The sequence below is a fragment of the Pseudonaja textilis genome, chromosome 1 (assembly GCF_049901715.1).
Source record: "Pseudonaja textilis isolate UNSWEBS1 chromosome 1, rPseTex1.2, whole genome shotgun sequence".
NCBI lineage: Eukaryota > Metazoa > Chordata > Lepidosauria > Squamata > Elapidae > Pseudonaja > Pseudonaja textilis.
Window position 1 is genome coordinate 95624654 of NC_141990.1, and position 12290 is coordinate 95636943.

The 12290-nt window shown below is 35.2% G+C and overlaps 1 protein-coding gene across 1 annotated transcript in view; it reads left to right on the forward strand.

Annotated features, from left to right (window-relative positions):
- MAN1A1 (mannosidase alpha class 1A member 1) overlaps positions 1–12290 on the forward strand; it is a 67975-nt gene that overhangs the window by 44392 nt on the left and 11293 nt on the right. Inside the window, exons 4-8 of the mRNA XM_026705437.2 lie at positions 3848–3928; positions 4474–4568; positions 6994–7117; positions 8983–9076; positions 11727–11842. Of these exons, the coding sequence (XP_026561222.1) occupies positions 3848–3928; positions 4474–4568; positions 6994–7117; positions 8983–9076; positions 11727–11842 (510 nt within the window). The remainder of the gene's footprint in view (positions 1–3847; positions 3929–4473; positions 4569–6993; positions 7118–8982; positions 9077–11726; positions 11843–12290) is intronic.

The following is a 12290-nucleotide window of genomic DNA, read 5'->3' on the forward strand; positions in this document are numbered from 1 at the left end:
AGACAGGCAAGGAAAAGTGTCCCTGGGGGCACTTCACTCGCTTTAGCACTTTGCTGCCAAACCCAGCCACAGCCAGTGATTAGTTGGTGGGGGGGGGAGAGAAAGCATCTCATGCATTACCAGGAGAGGAAGGGAGATGAAACAAAGCTCACTTTTTCACTGAGACCTACAAAATGCCAATCTACCATATTCCGGGAGTTCTTCAAAATCATCAAACGCTCCCACTTGCAGTTCCCGTGCCTCCCAGCTCAGATCCCTGAGATGCACGCTTCCATACACGGTGGTGGTGGCAATAACAGTCCCCTCCCCCAGCACCTGCTGTCAGCTCTCCCCATTAGTTTTCTAGCTTTGAATTGCTCCTGGCTCTCTCTATTTCCTCCTCCCCCCACGTGCAGGCAGGAAGGAAAGGGAGACAGAGCTGTGCACAGCTCTCCCCTTTTCCAGCCCTTGCTACCTCTCCCAACATTGAACCCTCAGAAACGCAGGCAAAACCACCACAGCAGTAGCACCCTGAGTTGCTTGCTTCTCCACTACTGCCTCCTCCTCCTCCAGCACCACTTCCTTCTCTAGGTAGGGTGATTCTTAACTAACCAAGCATGCTAAGGCAACTCAGGACGCTACCACTGCAGCGGCTTTGCCTTCGATGTTGGGAGCAGGGCTGGAAAAGGGGAGAGTTGTGCACAGCTCTGTCTCTCTTTCCTTTCCTGCCTGCACGTGGGTGGGGGGGAGGAAAGAGAGAGAGCCGGGAGCAATTCAAAGCTAGAGAACTAATGGGGAAGAGCTGACAGTAGGTGCTGGGGGAGGTGACTGCTGTTGCTGCCGCCACCAGGTGTAGGAGCTGGTTGGTGAGTGCATCTCGGGCCTGACTCCGGGGTCCCTCAGAGAGCCGGGAGGCACAAGAACTGCACGGCCCAGATTAATTGCTTTTGGGGGCCATTTCTTCTGCGGCCCACCAAAATTTTTCCGTGGCCCACTGGTTGGTTACTGGTGTTCTTGAGGATTATGTTAAATTATATAATATACAAAAATTTTCAAAATGCAGAGAAAAATCAAAACAAAAGAAGTAAAAAAGAAAAATAACAAGTCAAAAAGCAAGAATAATCAATAGTAACAATTTCACTGTGTCTTAAAATGTAACCAAATATTTCCATACTTCACCCCTTTTTCTATAAGCCCATCTCTTGGGCTTATTATTGGGCTTATTAGTCTCATTATTAATCAAGAAAAGTCCAGAAAGGATGATCAGAAATAAAAAATATTTATATCTCCATTTCCATTTAAGCAAATTCCCCTAACCCCTCTCTGCAAATAGGCAAAGTCTGGTCCTAATTAAAAACAAACATAACAAACATCTAGTCCCAATAAAAAAAGCATTAAACATCACGAGAAATAGTAAACTAATATTTATGTATAAAATAACATATTACAAATAAATCCATTGCAACAAATTAAACTTTACCTAAAGTAACCATCACTTTCTTGTCCTAGTAAAAAAAATTAGATATCACCAGAGAGAGCAACCCATTATTTTAACCATAATTAAGTGAACCAAGTTTATATTTTTTTCCCTTTCTCTCATCAAATAAATTTCTGACATTTGATTTCTCATATTCTCTTTGTCTCTTCACTTGAAATTCTTGTCTTTAGCAAAGTCCTTTTGTAATTCCAGTACAATAAATCCAGTAAATCCCTCATATTCCAATATAAGAAAATAATCCACATTGTTTTTTATTATTTGTAGATCTTTTTAATTTTTAAATTTGTCCAATTCCATTTTTAATCCAATATTTCCATTTCTTTCTTGTAATGTATAAATTTTGAATTCACCTTAAAATCCATTTCAATTTTATTCAATGGGATTTGTTCCTCTTCAGTAATACCTTTTGATTCCTTTCTAGAGTTAAATATTTAAAAACCTCTTGGACCCAAACATCAAACATTCTCTTTAAGATAACAATCTGGTGCCCTCCATTGTCCACCTTTCAAAGTTTTCTTGTCAGTTCAAAATATAAACAAAAGAGCTCTTCCCACAAAAGGGGATCCTTTTAATTAACTTCAAAGTCTTTTTTTTTTAATTCAAATTCACCTGAACCTTTAATCCATTTTAAAACTTTTTGAAATCAGCACCGTAATCATCCTTTTGCTGTAGTAAATTGCAAAGAAAACAGTTCTTATAAAACTTGAAGCACATAATTTTCTTCTAAATGGATTGAAGAGAAACTACCCAGCAAATTCTAGAGTTGCAGTTCTAAAGGTTTTTAAATCTTTAAAAAGCATAAGGAAAAAAAAACTCTTCAAAGTGATTCAGAAGATAAAGTGTGAGAGACCTTTGAGTCCATGAAAAGCTATATTAATACCTCTGAGCATGATGGATTCCTGTGACACCTAATTGTTAGCAAGAGACTGCAAAAACATTAGTTTCTGCTGTCTACTCAAAACAAAACAACATAGATACACAGAGTATATAAGTATAAGCTCTGGACGTCTTTTTGACAGTCTGGATGTGATATTCAGCTGCTCTTTTGGCCACAATATCTCCCATGATCCAATAAACGTCAATTTGCCATTCCTCACCAGAAGTGATTCCTGACAGAAAGGAGAATTGATAATCCATCTTGTAAAAAGTGTAGGTGCTTCTGGAAGTCAACAATGTAGGGCAAATTTACATTTTATATTAAACATAATTTTTTTTAAGGAAAATAAGGAATATGAGGATAAGGAAATGAAAATAGGAGCAAAGGGCACAGCAGCCAGTTTTCCACTGATAATGTTGTAGCTGATAGTCAATGGGAGGATTCATGGAGCAACAGACGGTGAACCCCTATTATATCAAGAATATATTCTGAACATCTTGAATACATGGGTTGCCGAAAATAGAAAGAAAATGCTGTATCTTATTTACAACAGTGGATTGTGAATATGTGTGTGAGTGTGTATGTTTCTCAGTATTTGAAGGTGAGTTGGCAAAAGGGGAAAGGTAAAATATTTCAAGCAACATAATCCAACTTTTTAATTACTGTGTTATAATTCCCGGACTCATGTGCTTTCTTTCTTTTTTGTCAGTTTTGAAGTTACAGTATTTTTTTATCCTTGCTTATGCATTTATTGGAAAGCTTATGGCTGCCTGATTGGCAAAATAAAAGTCTCTAAATCAAGACTCCACATAGCCTCTTTTTCCATAAGTCTATTTTGTCAAATAATCCTTGAGTTATGATTGCAACTGGGACCAGGATTGCCATCACTAAAAAGAAAGTGGCCATAAAGTGCCGTGTTACATGACCACATTTCTTAGGGATAGCAATCCAGGCAATCCCCGTTATCATCATCATCACCCCAAGACACATGGTTCATTAAGCAGAGGACAGAGGAAGTGCCAGGTAAAGGATGAATAGGTGCCACAGGGTATTGGGGAGGCCCTTAGACCACAGGCCATGGCGGGTGCTGCAGTGCAGTACCAGCTCACAAAGGCAGGAGAACAAGAGCATAAAGTGGGTCAGTATAGGTGGGTCATAATAGTCCTTGAGTGAGACTCAGATGCACATGGGGGAGAGAAGTGAGAGAATAACTCAGGTGCAGGAAACTATAAAAAACACATAGCTGTAAATCTCAAATTACTTGATTGAATTCCCTTTAGATGAGATAGTCTTTTAATCTTATTTCCATAGACTAATATTCCATAAATAGGTTTGTACTTATTTATGGAATAAGTGTTTAGAGGAATAAAGCATAACTTCCCTCAGTATTATGCAAAATACAGATACTAACAGTATTAAGAATAATAGGAGAAAGTTATTACCTTTCTTGTGTTCAAATTAATGTATAGCTTAAAATATATTTATATTTCCAGAATGCAGAAATCTCAGTTTTTGAAGTAAACATCCGTTTTGTTGGAGGATTACTTTCAGCATACTATCTTTCTGGAGAAGAGGTAAGATTAGATGTGGCATTTGCTTATTTGTTTGGTGCCTTTGCAATCAGTATTGACCTCTGGCATTTGCCTTGACTAGTCCCTTTAGGTTTTTTCCCCCCGGATTTGCTCTTGCCTCATTCTTATGGCTGAAAAAAAAAAAGAGTGTCCCAAGGTCACCCAGTTGACTTTGTGCCTAAGGCAGGACTAGAACTCACAGTCTCAGGGTTTCTAGCTTCGATCCTTGTTTCTTCTGTTTTGTTACAATAATCCTGTTTTCTCTGTGTTTTGAGTTGACCCTCTGTTCGCTGATAGGCAAGTTAATTCATAACAATTTGAAGGATCATATCATGTTCACCCTTATTCCCATCATTTTTAAAAAAAAAATAAAAAATGTAATTAATACTGTTTGTATTAACAGAATTTTATTTAGTCAAATTGCCAAATATTTCTAAAGAGTTTTGAAAAAATATTCTGAATTTTATCTGAAATTTCAGATTAAAATATAGAAACCTTGTTTTCATTTCCTCCTGTATTGCCTAACTCTTGTTTATTTGCATTTTTAGATATTCCGAAAAAAAGCAGTAGAACTAGGAGAAAAGTTACTTCCAGCTTTTAATACCCCCACAGGAATTCCTTGGGCATTATTAAATATCAAAAGGTAAAAGCTTATCATTTAATTTGAATAAGTTAATCTTGCAGACCAACTTTCCTTTATTCCTTGCCAATTAAGTTCCTTGATCCCCTGAATTGCTACCAGGTAGTCATTTCTCCTATGTTTTTGTTGCAAGTTGCAAATGTGACTCATTTTCACTGTAAGACAATGGGAGCAGCAGGGAGCAAGGCAGAGACTTTCCATCACTAGCAAAATCAGGTTTATCCTAGAGACTTGGTCATTTTTCAGTCAAACCATTAAGCTTAATGTTTCCTGCTTTGAAACTGGAGATCAGTGAGATAAATAGTTAGAAAATCTTGCATATGTCTGAATCTGAATCTTTTTTTAGAACTGAAAGCAATGGTGGATATCCCAGTCTTCCATGATCCTAAGTAGTCCATTTCTGATCAAAGTCTTTTTGCCACACTGAAATTAAAATGTATGGACTGGAAGCATTAATAGCTTTTGGTTCTGAAAACAAACCATGAACATGTGCTATAGAGGTCATAATGAAGTATATGAACATGTTTTCTTTCCCAGATCACTGTTCCCGAAACATAACTCATAATTGCAGAATCATCTCAAATAAAAGCTGTTTCTAAACCTTTTTTCCTAAAATTTTGAGTCAACCATTTTTTTTTCAAATAGATCAGCTATATTTTCTTAGAATCAATGTAGTTCAATTAACAAAATGTCTAAAATCAGCAGTTTGCTCTATAGTTCAGGTATATTAACTCTACCAGAGTAAAAACAAGTCACATCAAGAAAGTTTTAAAAAGTCAACGTATAATTTTTTTCTTTTCATATAAGATGATATGAATTAAAATGAGAAATATGTTGCTTTCTTAAGTAATGAAGGAGGAGGGATAATTAATAACCTAGACCTGGAGTAGGAGCTGTATAGTGTGGAATAGTATATCCTGCATAACTCCCTATAGTTTTGGTACAGAATTCCTATGCAACTTTGGGAGGTCATTCACAGGTTTTGAATTGGTGGAATCATAAGACTACCCCTTTCAAAGTAGCTGTCTCATTATAGAGCTCCTTATTAAGAGAAGGAGATTAGCTCCTTCCTTACTCTTCTTTGGATTGACAATATTTATATACAATGTCTTGGCATACCCTGATTTTAACTGTCTTCTCAGATTTTATTGTATGAGGTTTGCACCTATATTTCTTCGTTCTGTAATATTTAACTGATGTGTCTGTTTTAGTTGGCAATATTCATACATTTAATTAATAGCCTGGATACTCTTCTTCCATTAATCGGACGTTAAATTTCTTAAATATATATAGTTATTTTTCAAAATAACATTCATGGAAATCTCATCAGAAGAGTGTGATCTTGAAGCAAAAACCCCCAAACATTTCTGGCTCCATAATTTCCTAAATATATCCAACAGTAGTGGGCCTTCTTCAGTATGATAATGAGGGTGATTACCGGAAGGAGGTAAAGCAGGCCTGTCAAATTCCCGGCCCATAGACCGGATGCATTACGCACTGGCCACACCCATGCCCAGTTTAGCGAAGGGGGGGAGTTCAGATACATCACATTGCCATGACAATGTGAGTTTGACACCCTTGTAGTAGAGGGTTTGATAAACAGGTGCAATGAAAATAGCCTGATTTTAAATATAGGAAAAACAAAAGAGGTCATTATCTAGTTCACCATAGCTATACATCAGCTATACATCTCTGTGTATTAATGATTCATATGTGGAGCTGGTTAGCAGTATCAAGTTTCTAGGTGTGCAGCTGACAAGCAGGTTGGCTTGGTCGCTTAAAAGCGAAACACTGGTGAAGTGGGCACAGCAGCGCTTGTATTTTCTGCATGGTATGAGAAGAGCATTGTCTTCATTCCCTGCCCTGACCACTTCCTTTAGAAGGACGATTGAAAGCATCCTGTCATATTGTGTGGTTTGGAAGTATCACTGTTTCAGACAGGAAGGCTGTGCAGAGAGTGGTGAGGGTGGCAGGATGTTTATTGTTAACAAAATTCTTCATTTTACTCTATTTTTATATAGGGACTTCATTTATAAGAGTATTCATCACAAAAAATGATGTAACAGTACAGCTGCCCTGAGACTATTGATGAAACTAGATTCTTAAGTAATGATCATCTCTGGCTAATTAACTAACAATATTGATAGGGAAGAAAAAGCAATAGGTGTATGCTTAGAAAATAATGTTCAAAAGAGACATTCCTAGCATCTATTGTGCTGTTGAGCTCCCGAAAGATATCTTGTTTCAGCAAATAGTGTAACACAAATGTTGGACTCCAGTTTCCTTCAACCTCATTTTATTCGAGGATGAAGAGAGCTGGGAGTTCTAAACCAGAAGAAATGTAGATTACATTCAATTTCACACTACTTGAAATCAAATTGTTCTATTTCTCCACCTCAGTTAATTTTACCCTACCTTTCTTTTTTAGTGGCATTGGTCGAAACTGGCCCTGGGCATCAGGTGGAAGCAGTATTTTGGCAGAATTTGGAACACTCCATTTGGAGTTCATACATTTAAGCTACTTATCTGGAAATCTGCTGTTTGCTGAAAAGGTTAGATTTCTACTTTAAATGGCCTATCAATTGCTGACCACATAACTGGAATTTATACATTTTAAATTTAATTATAAATCTTCTGGATGTATTAGTTTCAAAGGGCAGAAACCTTTCTTCTGCGAGGTTCAAGAACTTTCTTGAAATTACTGTACTTACAGTGACCTTGTACTACTAACAAATGAAACTTTGAGAAAGTATTCATGTAACACTAAAACAAGATTTAGCATTAAAGTAAAATCTCAGAGTCACATGTTTCTTCTACCCATGCAGCTAAAAGAATAACTCTTTGGCATTCTTGGAGATCTTCTTATTCAATAAGAGACTAGTTTAATTCAAATATTGATTAGCTAAACAAAAAGTTTAGTACAGTAATTTCATTGATTCATCACACAGCAGTTGATGTTTTATTTACTTGCCTTTAGATTTCAAGCATAGAAATATATTTTCCTATTATATGTTTTATTTTTGGCTGTCCTCCACCTTATTAGTGGAAATAAATAAATAGTATTAAAATAAAATAAATCAGAAAAATAATTTGAGGGGTGTGTGTCTTCATTTGGTTGGTTTGAATGTTGCTGAGAATGAAACTAAACTCGAGCTCTTCTATTAGCTACATGAAAGGAAAGAACAGGAATAGTGAAGTTTGGTACTATAGGGCAGGGTAGGGTATGGTAGGGCATAGTACAGTATAATATATTGATTAACCAAATGACCATAGCCACCAACCATGATAAGACACAGTTAAATGAGGTATGGTAAGGTGCAATGAAATGTGATAAAATAGCCTACAATGGGATAAAATATATTAAAATATAGTCAATAAAATAAAAATAAGGTAAAATAAGATTGAAATAGTATAACATAAAATAGAGTACAGAGATATCAAATGACTCTTAAAGTTCAAAAAAGTGTGTGCTTAAGTGAATTCATCACCTTTGCATGCAACTCCAGTGTGTTCTATAAACCATATTCTTTATTGGACAGCCCTGACTTTAAATGTAATAGTTTTGGTGACTACATATATAATGGAAATAAAATAATCTTTAACAAAAGTCTTAGTGTATGGTTCAGTCAAATAATGTCTGTAAGTACAGGGTCTTTGCTGCAGCATATAACTGACAATTGAATAGAACATGTGCAATAACTTCTATTTCTGACACTCCACAAACACATGTTCTCTCAAGACATGGCACTTGAGGGAGTTGTCCGTATTTGACCATAGTATATAGATGCTCAAATCTTGATCTAAAAAGGGCCATCCTATGGTATTAGAAAGCACAGAAAAAAGATAGGAGGCAGCCAAGGTTTCTCTTAGGCTCATTCCACATTTATGCATTAGATCCTTATATTCATAAGCAGCATCTTGTTTGTGCTTCCATAATGCTTGTTATGGACAGTAGTCTTATCTATTTCAATCACTGAGCCTGGAAGATACTTTCTAACTTTTGTGTTTATCAAATCAAAATCAATTATAGCTTTGAATATGCTTTAGATATAATCATAGGCTCTGTATATAATCATAGATGACAATAAGAGACAGTAAAATGAGATTACTTCCCCAAATGCAACTAAGCTATGTATTCAGTTCTGATCTATTTTTATGTTTCCATCCACGGCGGATAGGTTTCCTTTAAAAAAATATTGTTGAAAAAGATCCATTGTACATGTGCTTTGGGCAGATTCATTTCTGTAGAGTGTGTATCATGAAGGAAGCTATTGCTTGAGATGTTAATTAGTACCTTAAAGAAATACTTTAAAATTAGAATAATATTATGACCAATATTTAAAGAATGCATTTTATGTAAATGTATTATATAGATATATTTATTTTTAAAAATTTACATTTTTTTGTTTTGAAATAGGTTATGAACATTCGAAAAGTGTTAAATAGATTAGATAAACCAGAAGGACTTTACCCTAATTATTTAAATCCCAACAGTGGTCAATGGGGCCAGCGTAAGTACTTACGTTTAACATAGTATACACAAAAGAAAAATATGTTTTCTAAGTTACTTGAATTATGCAGTCAATTTGGGTATTTCTCCTTGAATGATTGCCGCAGAACTTAGTATTTTGTTTTCTGAACATTTGAAGGTATTTAATTTATGTACATAATATTGGGTTTCATGGCATCTTAAGTTAAGAATTTTCTTGTGCTAATTGTGGTAGAAAAGCCAACAACTGGAGAAGATTCCAAATTATTGCTTATTTCATTAAATTAGCAGATTGCAATGAGTCATTGATCTGTTACACACTGAAGATCTAAGAGCAAAGGCTACAATATTACATCAGTTTTGTATAAAATGTTAATCAACAACAGCTTATGTATACATGTATATTAATAAGAGACCTGAGTTAGGACAGAATTATTGTGTAACTCATAAGGATACAAGGTAACAGAAAAGAAGAGACAGATACTGTATTCTTCATGGAATGGAAACTACATATACCTTATTTGAAAGGAAACATAATTGATTTGTTACACAAGTTGTACCAATTATCTGTTATTCTAACAGGTTATACAGTACTTTATTGCAGGAAGAGAGTTAAGGAAACAGAACAATATGCTTTCTTGGAGGTGTGAACTTTATAGCCAGTTAGTGAGTAACAGGCACAGATTGGCACAGTAGTACAAAATCCCATTCTTAAAAAAAATGGGTACATAAGAGGTTCAAGAAAGGAGATGTACTATGGTATTAGGGTTATAATACTATGTTAGTATGTACTATATCAGTATGAGTAAAATATGCTTTTTTTATTGATAAACATTTTTAAACTCAAGTTCTTATTGAAACTCTCTGCACTAATAAACCTTTCTATAGCAAAGTTTTCCTCTTTATTTATTTTTATGTATTCAAGTCATATGATTGCCCATCACAACTAATGACTCTGGACAATAAATAGAATTAAAATAAAATAAAAACAATTATAAACTTTACAAAAGTTAAAATGTGCAGCAACCAAGTAACATCAGCCCCAAACACTTACATAACCAAGATGTCTGCCCTTGCACACTTTTAGGGCCCCAGACCCAGCAGAGAATCATGGCCTTACAAAAGGCCAGCAAGCTCGGGAGCATCCCTCATCGCTAGACAGAGAAGGTTCCAGAAGCAGAAACAGCACATATTCTTTGGCTAGCAGAATCTAAATCATGCTCATCCTGCCTGACTGGATGAGCCCTCAGGTAGCCCAGTTCTAAGTCAAGAAGGAGTTTAAAGGTGATAACCAGCACCTTGAATTGTACCCACAGTGACAACCAATGCAGCTCATGGAATAATGGTATTATGCCCACAAAATAACTGGCAACATTTACTACCCATGTTGCTATATTTTGCACCAGCTTTGATAGAGAATTATTAAAATTTCCAAGACATTATCACGGTAACTTATAAATATTGAATTGGGAGAGAAGAACATACTTAATGGGGCATTTAGGAGTATGTTATTGTGAAACTAGCAAGCTATATCTTTGAGAGTCTCCTCTGGTTTTATTGTTATTTTTTCTGCCATTGAGCTTGGCTTTTTTTTTTTACTTTAGAAGTAAATTGAAAGTGATTTGTGGAACCTCAGGTCAATTAGATTTGTTTCAAGCAACAATGGCTACAATAACAGGACTTATTATTGATGAGTCTCTGTGTATGCTATTTAATTTGCAAATGTCAGGATTTTCAGAGGTAATTCATTTAGGAAACTGTAAAGGTCATTTATATGGTGCTATTTAGAGATCAACCTTCCCCTCCAAAATACATTTTTAATCATTTGTTTGTTGGAGCTCTCATTTTTCTATTAATTGAATTCATGAAATGTTCTTTACAACAGATAAACCACTCTTCATACTTCTATCCTTTTATCACGTACGGTTTCTTTGGGAAGGGAAAGCAAAAGTAGCATTTTTAAAAACAAAATGCTAAGTCACAGGCTGATAGACAAGAAAACATTCTTTAAAGAGGAACATTCTTTAATAAGGAAAAAAAATCTGTGCATGTCTGGTTTCTTAACCTTTTTTTAGAGGACAACCTATCCGTCTTCATTTTTAATGGCCATAATTTGAGAACTTTTCATGTAAATTGTTCTTTCTCCCATGTCCTCACATAGCATGCATATAATTCTTTTTAATTTAAAACTATATTCAGTTGCCCCCCCAAAAAAATCCAGATTTGAATTATACCATTTTTAGAGCTCAACTAGTAGCATAAAAGTAAGTGTTTGAGTTCTCCAGAATTCTTAACAAGTCAAAATGTTATAAAAAGCAGGGGATACAGAAAATGGAGAAAACACCCCACTACACCAGAAGCTTAAATTATTCACAAATAAAAAATGAATAGATCCAAGCAAAATAGGTTTGTTGTGGGTGAAGAGTTGCTTGTTTCAACATTGGGGGCGGGGAAATTGGGGCACGCATTTAAACCTTTGTTATGCCTACAGAGCATCATGTTTTTACATAGTGTAGTCTAATGGGACAGATATATCAAAGAAAATATAGCTTGAATAAAGCACCATGCTGAAAGTGGTTTGATGTAGCTTTTCTATAGTATTTTGCCATTAATTTTTTTTGTCTTTGGGATTGTGGGTACATAACATTACCAGATTGCTCTTTTTTCCCCAGATCATGTCTCTGTTGGAGGACTTGGAGATAGTTTTTATGAATATTTGCTGAAAGCATGGTTGATGTCTGATAAGACAGATGAAGAAGCCAAGGAAATGTATTATAATGCTGTTCAGGTAAATATTATGCAGAGCTTTAGAAATTATTATATATAATTGTAAAAGCTAATATTATGATAGGTTTTTTTAAAAAAAATTTTTTTGACTTCCTTTTATAAATATTTTTAAGTAACTTCACTTAAAAATTTAGTAATCTTTTCAGTAAATGACAGTGTTATAGATATAGAGAAGCAACTTTTTAAATACAAGCAAATTAAAACAGTTTTAGTGAAGATGGTTTGCGTTGTTGGAAGATATTTAGGTTTCGTTTATATCTCCAAATAAATAAATTTAATCAATTGGGCTATTGCTTATTAAAAAGTTGAATCAAAACACCTAAAGCCAGTCTCCAAAGGAATATTGCATTGACAAAGCAGTTCTGACCAACCTTCCCTTTACTGTGGCAGCTACTCCATTACATATAGTGCTTTTGAGGTGTCTCGTGCTTTAGAAATGGGGAAAGGGA